Raw genomic sequence first — 16882 nt, forward strand, 5'->3', positions numbered from 1 at the left:
GTTGTTGTTTGTGTACCACTGCTTTGCTTTATCTTGGCCGGGTCACAGTTGTCACGACCTCCACCGAAGTCGGTCCCTCTCCTTGTTCGGGCGGCGTTCGGCGGTCGACGTCACCGGCCTTCTAGCCATCGCCGATCCACTTTTCATTTTTCATTTGTTTTGTCTTTGTCTTACACACCTGGTTTCAATCCCCCCAATTACTTGTTCATTATTTAACCCTCTGTTCCTCCATGTTTGTTTGTGAGTGATTGTTTGTATGTAAGACGGTCCGTTATGTGGGCTAGATTATTGTATTATATTTGTCTATTTTGAGTAAATGGCGTTTATTTACTCATATCTGCTGTCCTGCGCCTGACTCCTCTACACCAGCTACACACAGACCTCATTACAGCAGTTGTAAATGAGAACTTGTTCTCAACTAGCCTACCTGGTTAAATTAAGGTGAAATGAAATAAATAAATAAAATGATGTTTTTTTAAGTCATGTTTATAAAAAAATCTCAGCGGTAGATCATCGGCTTGCGTTTTGACTCAGAAAGTGACCTGGGCTCAGAAAAATGTTGGTGACCACTGCTGCCTGTTGGCTCATAGAAGGAAGCTGCTGTAGACTGCTGCCTGTTGGCTCATAGAAGGAAGCTGCTGTAGACTGCTGCCTGTTGGCTCATAGAAGGAAGCTGCTGTAGACTGCTGCCTGTTGGCTCATAGAAGGAAGCTGCTGTAGACTGCTGCCTGTTGGCTCATAGAAGGAAGCTGCTGAAATGGGAGTCTAGATTTGGACGTGTTGTCATTGCATTGACAATAATCTGCCAAATACATGAGTCATCCTACTGTTGTTTTACAAAACAATGTTTACAATGCCAGGAACGAGGGTTTAATTCCTGCTGGGGCCACCCATAGAACGAGGGTTTAATTCCTGCTGGGGCCACCCATAGGACAAGGGTTTAATTCCTGCTGGGGCCACCCATAGGACAAGGGTTTAATTCCTGCTGGGGCCACCCATAGGACAAGGGTTTAATTCCTGCTGGGGCCACCCATAGAACGAGGGTTTAATTCCTGCTGGGGCCACCCATAGGACAAGGGTTTAATTCCTGCTGGGGCCACCCATAGGACAAGGGTTTAATTCCTGCTGGGGCCACCCATAGGACAAGGGTTTAATTCCTGCTGGGGCCACCCATAGGACAATGGTTTAATTCCTGCTGGGGCCACCCATAGGACAAGGGTTTAATTCCTGCTGGGGCCACCCATAGGACAACGGTTTAATTCCTGCTGGGGCCACCCATAGGACAACGGTTTAATTCCTGCTGGGGCCACCCATAGGACAACGGTTTAATTCCTGCTGGGGCCAGCAATAGGACAAGGGTTGAATTCCTGCTGGGGCCACCCATAGGACAAGGGTTTAATTCCTGCTGGGGCCACCCATAGGACAAGGGTTTAATTCCTGCTGGGGCCACCCATAGGACAAGGGTTGAATTCCTGCTGGGGCCACCCATAGGACAAGGGTTTAATTCCTGCTGGGGCCACCCATAGGACAAGGGTTGAATTCCTGCTGGGGCCACCCATAGGACAAGGGTTTAATTCCTGCTGGGGCCACCCATAGGACAAGGGTTGAATTCCTATATACAATAGCACTGTGTCACTGCATGTGTGTCAGGGTTAGGGTGAGGTGATGAGGTGTCAGGGTGTGTGTGTGTATGTGTGTGTGTGTGTGTGTGTGTGTGTGTGTGTGTGTGTGTGTGTGTGTGTGTGCGTGCGTGCGTGCGTGCGTGCGTGCGTGCGTGCGTGCGTGCGTGCGTGCGTGTGTGTGTTAAAGTTCAGTAGCATGGTTCTCACCCTGGCGGCTGCCTTGGAGGGGCATTTGTTCTTGCTGCCTCTGGGACGACCCCTTGGTCGTTTAGGGACGGGCTCTCCAGTAGGTTCCTATGGGCAGACAGACAGTCAGTCAGACAGAAAGACATAGAGACAGTCAGACAGACAGTCAGACAGACATAGAAACAGTCAGACAGACAGAGAGACCGTCAGACAGAGAGACCGTCAGACAGAGAGACAGTCAGACAGACATAGAAACAGTCAGACAGACAGAGAGACCGTCAGACAGAGAGACCGTCAGACAGAGAGACCGTCAGACAGAGAGACAGTCAGACAGACAGACATGGAGACAGTCAGACAGACAGACAGACATGAAGACAGTCAGACAGACAGTCAGACAGACATGGAGACAGTCAGACTGACATAGAGACAGTCAGACAGACAGACAGAGAGACAGTCAGACAGACAAAAAGACAGTCAGACAGACATAGAGACAGTCAGACAGTATGAGATAGAGACAGTCAGTCAGACCGTCAGAGAGACAGTCAGAGAGACAGTCAGACAGACATAGGGACAGTCAGAGACATAGAAACAGTCAGACAGACATAGATACAGTCAGACAGGCAGAGAGACAGTTAGACAGACAGAAAGACAGACATAGAGACAGTGAGACAGTCAGACAGACATCGAGACAGTCAGACATAGAGACAGTCAGACAGACAGTCAGACAGACATAGAAACAGTCAGACAGACAGAGAGACCGTCAGACAGAGAGACCGTCAGACAGAGAGACAGTCAGACAGACAGACATGGAGACAGTCAGACAGACATGAAGACAGTCAGACAGACAGTCAGACAGACATGGAGACAGTCAGACTGACATAGAGACAGTCAGACAGACAGACAGAGAGACAGTCAGACAGACAAAAAGACAGTCAGACAGACATAGAGACAGTCAGACAGTATGAGATAGAGACAGTCAGTCAGACCGTCAGAGAGACAGTCAGAGAGACAGTCAGACAGACATAGGGACAGTCAGAGAGACATAGAGAGTCTGTCTACCATTTACTGGTGGTCTCTTAGTCTGTCTACTGGTGGTCTCTCAGTCTGTCTACTGGTGGTCTCTTAGTCTGTCTACCATTTACTGGTGGTCTCTTAGTCTGTCTACTGGTGGTCTCTCAGTCTGTCTACTGGTGGTCTCTTAGTCTGTCTACCATTTACTGGTGGTCTCTTAGTCTGTCTACTGGTGGTCTCTTAGTCTGTCTACCATTTACTGGTGGTCTCTTAGTCTGTCTACCATTTACTGGTGGTCTCTTAGTCTGTCTACTGGTGGTCTCTTAGTCTGTCTACCATTTACTGGTGGTCTCAGTCTGTCTACTGGTGGTCTCTTAGTCTGTCTACTGGTGGTCTCAGTCTGTCTACTGGTGGTCTCAGTCTGTCTACTGGTGGTCTCTTAGTCTGTCTACCATTTACTGGTGGTCTCTTAGTCTGTCTACTGGTGGTCTCTTGATCTGTCTACCATTTACTGGTGGTCTCTTAGTCTGTCTACTGGTGGTATCTTAGTCTGTCTACTGGTGGTCTCTTAGTCTGTCTACTGGTGGTCTCTTAGTCTGTCTACCATTTACTGGTGGTCTCTTAGTCTGTCTACTGGTGGTCTCTTAGTCTGTCTACTGGTGGTCTCTTAGTCTGTCTACCATTTACTGGTGGTCTCAGTCTGTCTACTGGTGGTCTCTTAGTCTGTCTACCATTTACTGGTGGTCTCTTAGTCTGTCTACTGGTGGTCTCTTAGTCTGTCTACCATTTACTGGTGGTCTCTTAGTCTGTCTACTGGTGGTCTCTTAGTCTGTCTACTGGTGGTCTCTTAGTCTGTCTACTGGTGGTCTCTTAGTCTGTCTACTGGTGGTCTCTTAGTCTGTCTACCATTTACTGGTGGTCTCTTAGTCTGTCTACCATTTACTGGTGGTCTCTTAGTCTGTCTACTGGTGGTCTCTTAGTCTGTCTACTGGTGGTCTCTTAGTCTGTCTACCATTTACTGGTGGTCTCTAGTCTGTCTACCATTTACTGGTGGTCTCTTAGTCTGTCTACCATTTACTGGTGGTCTCTAGTCTGTCTACCATGTGCGTGAGAGCGAGACAGAGAGTTGTTTCTGCATTAAAAAAACTAAATCTGAATCTTAGATCTGATCTGATACCTGTAGAGAACCATTCACACAGACCTGATACCTGTAGAGAACCATTCACACTGACCTGATACCTGTAGAGAACCATTCACACAGACCTGATACCTGTAGAGAACCATTCACACTGACCTGATACCTGTAGAGAACCATTCACACTGACCTGATACCTGTAGAGAACCATTCACACTGACCTGATACCTGTAGAGAACCATTCACACAGACCTGATACCTGTAGAGAACCATTCACACAGACCTGATACCTGTAGAGAACCATTCACACTGACCTGATACCTGTAGAGAACCACCTGATACCTGTAGAGAACCATTCACACTGACCTGATACCTGTAGAGAACCATTCACACAGACCTGATACCTGTAGAGAACCATTCACACAGACCTGATACCTGTAGAGAACCATTCACACAGACCTGATACCTGTAGAGAACCATTCACACAGACCTGATACCTGTAGAGAACCATTCACACAGACCTGATACCTGTAGAGAACCACCTGATACCTGTAGAGAACCATTCACACAGACCTGATACCTGTAGAGAACCATTCACACTGACCTGATACCTGTAGAGAACCATTCACACACACCTGATACCTGTAGAGAACCACCTGATATCTGTAGAGAACCATTCACACAGACCTGATACCTGTAGAGAACCACCTGATACCTGTAGAGAACCATTCACACAGACCTGATACCTGTAGAGAACCATTCACACAGACCTGATACCTGTAGAGAACTATTCACACTGACCTGATACCTGTAGAGAACCATTCACACTGACCTGATACCTGTAGAGAACCATTCACACAGACCTGATACCTGTAGAGAACCATTCACACAGACCTGATACCTGTAGAGAACCATTCACACAGACCTGATACCTGTAGAGAACCATTCACACAGACCTGATACTTGTAGAGAACCATTCACACTGACCTGATACCTGTAGAGAACCACCTGATACCTGTAGAGAACCATTCACACAGACCTGATACTTGTAGAGAACCATTCACACTGACCTGATACCTGTAGAGAACCACCTGATACCTGTAGAGAACCATTCACACAGAACTGATACCTGTAGAGAACCATTCACACTGACCTGATACCTGTAGAGAACCATTCACACTGACCTGATACCTGTAGAGAACCATTCACACAGACCTGATACCTGTAGAGAACCATTCACACAGACCTGATACCTGTAGAGAACCATTCACACAGACCTGATACCTGTAGAGAACCATTCACACAGACCTGATACCTGTAGAGAACCATTCACACAGACCTGATACCTGTAGAGAACCATTCACACTGACCTGATACCTGTAGAGAACCATTCACACTGACCTGATACCTGTAGAGAACCATTCACACAGACCTGATACCTGTAGAGAACCACCTGATATCTGTAGAGAACCATTCACACTGTCCTGATACCTGTAGAGAACCATTCACACAGACCTGATACCTGTAGAGAACCATTCACACAGACCTGATACCTGTAGAGAACCATTCACACTGACCTGATACCTGTAGAGAACCACCTGATACCTGTAGAGAACCATTCACACTGACCTGATACCTGTAGAGAACCATTCACACAGACCTGATACCTGTAGAGAACCATTCACACAGACCTGATACCTGTAGAGAACCATTCACACTGTCCTGATACCTGTAGAGAACCATTCACACAGACCTGATACCTGTAGAGAACCATTCACACAGACCTGATACCTGTAGAGAACCATTCACACAGACCTGATACCTGTAGAGAACCATTCACACAGACCTGATACTTGTAGAGAACCATTCACACTGACCTGATACCTGTAGAGAACCACCTGATACCTGTAGAGAACCACCTGATACCTGTAGAGAACCATTCACACTGACCTGATACCTGTAGAGAACCATTCACACTGACCTGATACCTGTAGAGAACCACCTGATACCTGTAGAGAACCACCTGATACCTGTAGAGAACCATTCACACTGACCTGATACCTGTAGAGAACCACCTGATACCTGTAGAGAACCACCTGATACCTGTAGAGAACCATTCACACTGACCTGATACCTTTAGAGAACCATTCACACAGACCTGATACCTGTAGAGAACCATTCACACAGACCTGATACCTGTAGAGAACCATTCACACTGACCTGATACCTGTAGGGAACCATTCACACTGACCTGATACCTGTAGAGAACCATTCACACTGACCTGATACCTGTAGAGAACTATTCACACTGACCTGATACCTGTAGAGAACCATTCACACTGACCTGATACCTGTAGAGAACCATTCACACTGACCTGATACCTGTAGAGAACCATTCACACTGACCTGATACCTGTAGAGAACCATTCACACAGACCTGATACCTGTAGAGAACCATTCACACTGACCTGATACCTGTAGAGAACCATTCACACAGACCTGATACCTCTAGAGAACCATTCACACTGACCTGATACCTGTAGAGAACCATTCACACTGACCTGATACCTGTAGAGAACCATTCACACTGACCTGATACCTGTAGAGAACCATTCACACAGACCTGATACCTGTAGAGAACCATTCACACAGACCTGATACCTGTAGAGAACCATTCACACAGACCTGATACCTGTAGAGAACCATTCACACTGACCTGATACCTGTAGAGAACCATTCACACTGACCTGATACCTGTAGAGAACCATTCACACTGACCTGATACCTGTAGAGAACCATTCACACAGACCTGATACCTGTAGAGAACCATTCACACAGACCTGATACCTGTAGAGAACCATTCACACAGACCTGATACCTGTAGAGAACCATTCACACAGACCTGATACCTGTAGAGAACCATTCACACTGACCTGATACCTGTAGAGAACCATTCACACAGACCTGATACCTGTAGAGAACCATTCACACTGACCTGATACCTGTAGAGAACCATTCACACAGACCTGATACCTGTAGAGAACCATTCACACAGACCTGATACCTGTAGAGAACCATTCACACTGACCTGATACCTGTAGAGAACCATTCACACAGACCTGATACCTGTAGAGAACCATTCACACACACCTGATACCTGTAGAGAACCACCTGATACCTGTAGAGAACCATTCACACTGACCTGATACCTGTAGAGAACCACCTGATACCTGTAGAGAACCATTCACACAGACCTGATACCTGTAGAGAACCATTCACACTGACCTGATACCTGTAGAGAACCATTCACACTGACCTGATACCTGTAGAGAACCATTCACACTGACCTGATACCTGTAGAGAACCATTCACACAGACCTGATACCTGTAGAGAACCACCTGATACCTGTAGAGAACCACCTGATACCTGTAGAGAACCATTCACACAGACCTGATACCTGTAGAGAACCATTCACACTGACCTGATACCTGTAGAGAACCATTCACACTGACCTGATACCTGTAGAGAACCACCTGATATCTGTAGAGAACCATTCACACAGACCTGATACCTGTAGAGAACCATTCACACTGACCTGATACCTGTAGAGAACCATTCACACTGACCTGATACCTGTAGAGAACCATTCACACTGACCTGATACCTGTAGAGAACCATTCACACAGACCTGATACCTGTAGAGAACCATTCACACAGACCTGATACCTGTAGAGAACCATTCACACAGACCTGATACCTGTAGAGAACCATTCACACTGACCTGATACCTGTAGAGAACCATTCACACAGACCTGAAACCTGTAGAGAACCATTCACACTGACCTGATACCTGTAGAGAACCATTCACACAGACCTGATACCTGTAGAGAACCATTCACACTGACCTGATACCTGTAGAGAACCATTCACACAGACCTGATACCTGTAGAAAACCATTCACACTGACCTGATACCTGTAGAGAACCACCTGATACCTGTAGAGAACCATTCACACAGACCTGATACCTGTAGAGAACCATTCACACTGACCTGATACCTGTAGAGAACCATTCACACAGACCTGATACCTGTAGAGAACCACCTGATACCTGTAGAGAACCATTCACACTGACATGATACCTGTAGAGAACCATTCACACTGACCTGATACCTGCAGAGAACCATTCACACTGACCTGATACCTGTAGAGAACCATTCACACTGACCTGATACCTGCAGAGAACCATTCACACTGACCTGATACCTGCAGAGAACCATTCACACTGACCTGATACCTGTAGAGAACCATTCACACTGACCTGATACCTGTAGAGAACCACCTGATACCTGTAGAGAACCATTCACACTGACCTGATACCTGTAGAGAACCATTCACACAGACCTGATACCTGTAGAGAACCATTCACACTGACCTGATACCTGTAGAGAACCATTCACACAGACCTGATACCTGTAGAGAACCATTCACACTGACCTGATACCTGTAGAGAACCATTCACACTGACCTGATACCTGTAGAGAACCATTCACACTGACCTGATACCTGTAGAGAACCATTCACACAGACCTGATACCTGTAGAGAACCATTCACACAGACCTGATACCTGTAGAGAACCATTCACACAGACCTGATACCTGTAGAGAACCATTCACACTGACCTGATACCTGTAGAGAACCATTCACACTGACCTGATACCTGTAGAGAACCATTCACACTGACCTGATACCTGTAGAGAACCATTCACACAGACCTGATACCTGTAGAGAACCATTCACACAGACCTGATACCTGTAGAGAACCATTCACACAGACCTGATACCTGTAGAGAACCATTCACACAGACCTGATACCTGTAGAGAACCATTCACACTGACCTGATACCTGTAGAGAACCATTCACACAGACCTGATACCTGTAGAGAACCATTCACACTGACCTGATACCTGTAGAGAACCATTCACACAGACCTGATACCTGTAGAGAACCATTCACACAGACCTGATACCTGTAGAGAACCATTCACACTGACCTGATACCTGTAGAGAACCATTCACACAGACCTGATACCTGTAGAGAACCATTCACACACACCTGATACCTGTAGAGAACCACCTGATACCTGTAGAGAACCATTCACACTGACCTGATACCTGTAGAGAACCACCTGATACCTGTAGAGAACCATTCACACAGACCTGATACCTGTAGAGAACCATTCACACTGACCTGATACCTGTAGAGAACCATTCACACTGACCTGATACCTGTAGAGAACCATTCACACTGACCTGATACCTGTAGAGAACCATTCACACAGACCTGATACCTGTAGAGAACCACCTGATACCTGTAGAGAACCACCTGATACCTGTAGAGAACCATTCACACAGACCTGATACCTGTAGAGAACCATTCACACTGACCTGATACCTGTAGAGAACCATTCACACTGACCTGATACCTGTAGAGAACCACCTGATATCTGTAGAGAACCATTCACACAGACCTGATACCTGTAGAGAACCATTCACACTGACCTGATACCTGTAGAGAACCATTCACACTGACCTGATACCTGTAGAGAACCATTCACACTGACCTGATACCTGTAGAGAACCATTCACACAGACCTGATACCTGTAGAGAACCATTCACACAGACCTGATACCTGTAGAGAACCATTCACACAGACCTGATACCTGTAGAGAACCATTCACACTGACCTGATACCTGTAGAGAACCATTCACACAGACCTGAAACCTGTAGAGAACCATTCACACTGACCTGATACCTGTAGAGAACCATTCACACAGACCTGATACCTGTAGAGAACCATTCACACTGACCTGATACCTGTAGAGAACCATTCACACAGACCTGATACCTGTAGAAAACCATTCACACTGACCTGATACCTGTAGAGAACCACCTGATACCTGTAGAGAACCATTCACACAGACCTGATACCTGTAGAGAACCATTCACACTGACCTGATACCTGTAGAGAACCATTCACACAGACCTGATACCTGTAGAGAACCACCTGATACCTGTAGAGAACCATTCACACTGACATGATACCTGTAGAGAACCATTCACACTGACCTGATACCTGCAGAGAACCATTCACACTGACCTGATACCTGTAGAGAACCATTCACACTGACCTGATACCTGCAGAGAACCATTCACACTGACCTGATACCTGCAGAGAACCATTCACACTGACCTGATACCTGTAGAGAACCATTCACACTGACCTGATACCTGTAGAGAACCACCTGATACCTGTAGAGAACCATTCACACAGACCTGATACCTGTAGAGAACCATTCACACAGACCTGATACCTGTAGAGAACCATTCACACTGACCTGATACCTGTAGAGAACCATTCACACTGACCTGATACCTGTAGAGAACCATTCACACTGACCTGATACCTGTAGAGAACCATTCACACTGACCTGATACCTGTAGAGAACCATTCACACTGACCTGATACCTGTAGAGAACCATTCACACAGACCTGATACCTGTAGAGAACCACCTGATACCTGTAGAGAACCATTCACACTGACCTGATACCTGTAGAGAACCATTCACACTGACCTGATACCTGTAGAGAACCATTCACACTGACCTGATACCTGTAGAGAACCATTCACACTGACCTGATACCTGTAGAGAACCATTCACACTGACCTGATACCTGTAGAGAACCATTCACACACACCTGATACCTGTAGAGAACCATTCACACAGACCTGATACCTGTAGAGAACCATTCACACTGACCTGATACCTGTAGAGAACCATTCACACAGACCTGATACCTGTAGAGAACCATTCACACTGACCTGATACCTGTAGAGAACCATTCACACTGACCTGATACCTGTAGAGAACCACCTGATACCTGTAGAGAACCATTCACACAGACCTGATACCTGTAGAGAACCATTCACACTGACCTGATACCTGTAGAGAACCATTCACACAGACCTGATACCTGTAGAGAACCATTCACACAGACCTGATACCTGTAGAGAACCATTCACACTGACATGATACCTGTAGAGAACCATTCACACTGACCTGATACCTGCAGAGAACCATTCACACTGACCTGATACCTGTAGAGAACCATTCACACAGACCTGATACCTGTAGAGAACCATTCACACAGACCTGATACCTGTAGAGAACCATTCACACAGACCTGATACCTGTAGAGAACCACCTGATACCTGTAGAGAACCATTCACACTGACCTGATACCTGTAGAGAACCATTCACACTGACCTGATACCTGTAGAGAACCATTCACACAGACCTGATACCTGTAGAGAACCATTCACACAGACCTGATACCTGTAGAGAACCATTCACACAGACCTGATACCTGTAGAGAACCATTCACACAGACCTGATACCTGTAGAGAACCATTCACACAGACCTGATACCTGTAGAGAACCATTCACACAGACCTGATACCTGTAGAGAACCATTCACACTGACCTGATACCTGTAGAGAACCATTCACACTGACCTGATACCTGTAGAGAACCATTCACACTGACCTGATACCTGTAGAGAACTATTCACACTGACCTGATACCTGTAGAGAACCATTCACACAGACCTGATACCTGTAGAGAACCATTCACACTGACCTGATACCTGTAGAGAACCATTCACACTGACCTGATACCTGTAGAGAACCATTCACACAGACCTGATACCTGTAGAGAACCATTCACACTGACCTGATACCTGTAGAGAACCACCTGATACCTGTAGAGAACCATTCACACTGACCTGATACCTGTAGAGAACTATTCACACTGACCTGATACCTGTAGAGAACCATTCACACAGACCTGATACCTGTAGAGAACCATTCACACAGACCTGATACCTGTAGAGAACCATTCACACTGACCTGATACCTGTAGAGAACCACCTGATACCTGTAGAGAACCATTCACACTGACCTGATACCTGTAGAGAACTATTCACACTGACCTGATACCTGTAGAGAACCATTCACACAGACCTGATACCTGTAGAGAACCATTCACACTGACCTGATACCTGTAGAGAACCATTCACACAGACCTGATACCTGTAGAGAACCATTCACACAGACCTGATACCTGTAGAGAACCATTCACACTGACCTGATACCTGTAGAGAACCATTCACACTGACCTGATACCTGTAGAGAACCATTCACACTGACCTGATACCTGTAGAGAACCATTCACACTGACCTGATACCTGTAGAGAACCATTCACACAGACCTGATACCTGTAGAGAACCATTCACACTGACATGATACCTGTAGAGAACCATTCACACTGACCTGATACCTGTAGAGAACCATTCACACAGACCTGATACCTGTAGAGAACCATTCACACAGACCTGATACCTGTAGAGAACCATTCACACAGACCTGATACCTGTAGAGAACCATTCACACAGACCTGATACCTGTAGAGAACCATTCACACTGACCTGATACCTGCAGAGAACCATTCACACTGACCTGATACCTGTAGAGAACCATTCACACTGACCTGATACCTGTAGAGAACCATTCACACAGACCTGATACCTGTAGAGAACCATTCACACTGACCTGATACCTGTAGAGAACCATTCACACTGACCTGATACCTGTAGAGAACCATTCACACTGACCTGATACCTGTAGAGAACCATTCACACTGACCTGATACCTGTAGAGAACCATTCACACTGACCTGATACCTGTAGAGAACCATTCACACAGACCTGATACCTGTAGAGAACCATTCACACAGACCTGATACCTGTAGAGAACCATTCACACTGACCTGATACCTGTAGAGAACTATTCACACAGACCTGATACCTGTAGAGAATCATTCACACTGACCTGATACCTGTAGAGAACCATTCACACAGACCTGATACCTGTAGAGAACCATTCACACTGACCTGATACCTGTAGAGAACCATTCACACTGACCTGATACTTGTAGAGAACCATTCACACAGACCTGATACCTGTAGAGAACCATTCACACTGACCTGATACCTGTAGAGAACCATTCACACTGACCTGATACCTGTAGAGAACCATTCACACAGACCTGATACCTGTAGAGAACCATTCACACAGACCTGATACCTGTAGAGAACCATTCACACAGACCTGATACCTGTAGAGAACCATTCACACTGACCTGATACCTGTAGAGAACCACCTGATATCTGTAGAGAACCATTCACACAGACCTGATACCTGTAGAGAACCATTCACACTGACCTGATACCTGTAGAGAACCATTCACACAGACCTGATACCTGTAGAGAACCATTCACACTGACCTGATACCTGTAGAGAACCATTCACACTGACCTGATACCTGTAGAGAACCACCTGATACCTGTAGAGAACCATTCACACTGACCTGATACCTGTAGAGAACCATTCACACTGACCTGATACCTGTAGAGAACCATTCACACTGACCTGATACCTGTTTTCTGGTTACAGGTTCTGTGAAAATGCAGGAATCATGACTAGGTCTTTTTGTGGTTATTAATTGACTGTTTTTTTTAACCCCCATACCCCTTTCAGATAACAGCTGCTGTACAGAAGCTGGCATGGTAAATTAGTGGGATATTTGTCTGGTTATAAAAGGGGTATGTAACGCCAAACTGTTATGCTTTGGTCACCAGTTGTTGTTTTTGCATTTAAAAAAAAAACGTCATGTGTTTTATGAATGATGATGTGAGTCACATTACGACTTCCTTTAGGCACTGAATCATATCCTTTATTAACAGTAAACACATCTACATGAAGACTTTAAATACATATCGGGTGTGTGAGTCAACTTGATGGAATATCTTCTAATGAACATCACCTAGCTATAAGATCACTAGGCATGGTCAATCAAAACATAGCCTGAATAGGTCCCTACACAGGGACAGCGTGTGTATAGCCTGAATAGGTCCCTACACAGGGACAGCGTGTGTGTATAGCCTGAATAGGTCCCTACACAGGGACAGCGTGTGTATAGCCTGAATAGGTCCCTACACAGGGACAGCGTGTGTATAGCCTGAATAGGTCCCTACACAGGGACAGCGTGTGTATAGCCTGAATAGGTCCCTACACAGGGACAGCGTGTGTATAGCCTGAATAGGTCCCTACACAGGGACAGCGTGTGTATAGCCTGAATAGGTCCCTACACAGGGACAGCGTGTGTATAGCCTGAATAGGTCCCTACACAGGGACAGCGTGTGTATAGCCTGAATAGGTCCCTACACAGGGACAGCGTGTGTATAGCCTGAATAGGTCCCTACACAGGGACAGCGTGTGTATAGCCTGAATAGGTCCCTACACAGGGACAGCGTGTGTATAGCCTGAATAGGTCCCTACACAGGGACAGCGTGTGTATAGCCTGAATAGGTCCCTACACAGGGACAGCGTGTGTATAGCCTGAATAGGTCCCTACACAGGGACAGCGTGTGTATAGCCTGAATAGGTCCCTACACAGGGACAGCGTGTGTATAGCCTGTCTGTCTCCAATCAATGCTTCACAAATAAACAACAACAAGTCATATCAAATACAAACCAAATTGTTGAGTCGTTCACGGCAAAGTTATATTGAAGGAAATGTGTTACAAAGTAAATGACTGTGTAGCAGCTATGCATAGGCTCAACCTATAGCCGAGATTTACTGGCGAAGCTAAGGGGATAAAACATCCTTACGGTCTATATCATTTCTAAAATAGAAACAGCCGTTACAATTTCACACAATTATATTATTCCCTGTATATTTCAAATACATGGAATTGTATAGTTCTGCGATCCTATATGTTGTTGAATCGTGAAAGTAAACCTGGGCGGTTCGATGGGCTTATCTACAACGACTGAGTCCTCTCTACTTACAATCATTACCAAACTTAACGTCCTAGAACCGCATTTCAAAACAAACCGAAACCGTTTTGTAAAACAGTAACAACAACATTCCATGTTTTACTGTCTCTGCACATCGGTTTGATTGTTCCAGGTTTTGCGTTAACAACATCGGTACAGCGCTGCAAGCTGCATCCGGACAGAGTTGCCTATCCCCAAAGCGCAATGGGAACACACACACACACACTAGCATAGTAGCAACTGCATATATGTCTGACATGTATGTTAACCTACATCGGATTAATAAATACATTAAGACCGACCTTAACAGGCTTCCTCGGTCTGCCCGGTCTGCGCTTGGCCGGAGCCTCTGCAGCCGCCGCTGGCTCCTGCTCCTGGGTCCCGGTCCCTGAACTCTCCCCGGCTTCTTCACCGCGTGCACTCATTGTGACTTTGTACCAAAATAGTAATCTCTCCTGCAGCAGTTTCTAGTCTACTGTACTACTACACACGGTCAGCCTGGAGCCTATCCTGCCCTGCCTGCCTGCACACCAACCGACCACACCACCAGCCACCGGACGTCCTGGTGCACGAGTTTGAGAGGGGGAATCCTCTTGTTGTAAACTAATGCACGAATCAACCGGTGTGTAGTCTATCAAAATGAATCGGAATAAGTTGGTGCTACTGAAAAGAAAAAACTAAATAAATAAAAAACGCCTGAGGGAGATGTTGCTTGAGTGTATTATGAACAGCACGTGCTGCCCACTTCGGTATTTGGCTCAGTTTAAAAAAAACTCCCCGTCTCCCCTTTCTGTGGAAGTGGGTGGGGGGTGGCTTTGGTGATAAAATAAGCCCGTGATCGATTGGAATTTCAGCTCCCGTCGTTACAAATGAGCGGGAGAACTATTGAAATGAAATGGTGACAGCAGCCGCACTGTCAAATCCACGTGTCACGATTTGACTGACAAATAACAATAACTAGACTTTTATACCCTAGGCTATATGGCCGGGGCAAGAGTTTTTTTTTACATGGATTGGCAAGACTACAAAAAACAGAGGGCATTATAAATGCATCTCCACAGCCCACACGAAACCAGCCTACTCACTGAATGAAAATGAGGTAAAAAAAAAAAAATGAAAACAAAAAAAACTAAGAGAAAGAGGGGAAGAAAGCACCTTTCCTGTGGGTGGATAATGGAGGAGAGGAGGAGAGGAGGAGGGAGGCACCACAAAACAGAAAAAAAACTGGCCCTATGCCAGAGAAAACATGAGTAATTCTGCAATGCTAAGAGGGAGACCACAGTGAGACAAAGTCACGTGTCCAGCAGCACCATTCATGTAACTGGCATAGGTCCAATCAGAGAGGGGAGAGCAGTGGAGCTCCAGGCAAAGAGGGGTCAGCAGTGCAGCACCAGGCAGAGAGGGAAGAGCAGTGTAAGTCCAGGAAGAGAGGGGAGAGCAGTGCAGCACCAGGCAGAGAGGGAAGAGCAGTGTAAGTCCAGGAAGAGAGGGGAGAGCAGTGCAGCTCGAGACAGAGAGGGGAGAGAAGTGCAGCTCCAGGCAGAGAGGGGAGAGCAGTGCAGCACCAGACAGTGCAGCTCCAGGCAGAGAGGGGAGAGCAGTACAGCACCAGGCAGAGAGGGGAGAGCAGTGCAGCTCCAGGCAGAGAGGGGAGAGCAGTGCAGCTCCAGGCAGACAGGGGAGAGCAGTGCATCTCCAGGCATAGAGGGGAGAGCAGTGCAGCTCCAGGCAGACAGGGGAGAGCAGTGCAGCTCCAGGCAGAGAGGGGAGAGCAGTGCAGCTCCAGGCAGAGAGGGGAGAGCAGTGCAGCTCCAGGCAGAAAGGGGAGAGCAGTGCAGCTCCAGGCAGACAGGGGAGAGCAGTGCAGCTCCAGGCAGACAGGGGAGAGCAGTGCAGCTCCAGGCAGAGAGGGGAGAGCAGTGCAGCTCCAGGCATAGAGGGGAGAGCAGTGCAGCTCCAGGCAG

General features: G+C 46.5%; 1 protein-coding gene across 1 annotated transcript in view; it reads right to left on the reverse strand.

The window, feature by feature from the left end:
- Positions 1-16001, reverse strand: part of LOC123728276 (uncharacterized) — a 104444-nt gene extending 88443 nt beyond the window's left edge. The window contains exons 1-2 of the mRNA XM_082964290.1: positions 15221-16001; positions 1830-1916 (exon numbers count right to left, since the gene is read on the reverse strand). Coding sequence (XP_082820416.1) covers positions 1830-1916; positions 15221-15343 — 210 coding nt within the window. The 5' untranslated portion in view covers positions 15344-16001. The remainder of the gene's footprint in view (positions 1-1829; positions 1917-15220) is intronic.
- Between the last annotated feature and the right edge of the window lie 881 nt (positions 16002-16882).

This window comes from Salmo salar, chromosome 17 (genome assembly GCF_965601325.2).
Source record: "Salmo salar chromosome 17, fSalSal1, whole genome shotgun sequence".
Classification (NCBI taxonomy): Eukaryota; Metazoa; Chordata; class Actinopteri; order Salmoniformes; family Salmonidae; genus Salmo; species Salmo salar.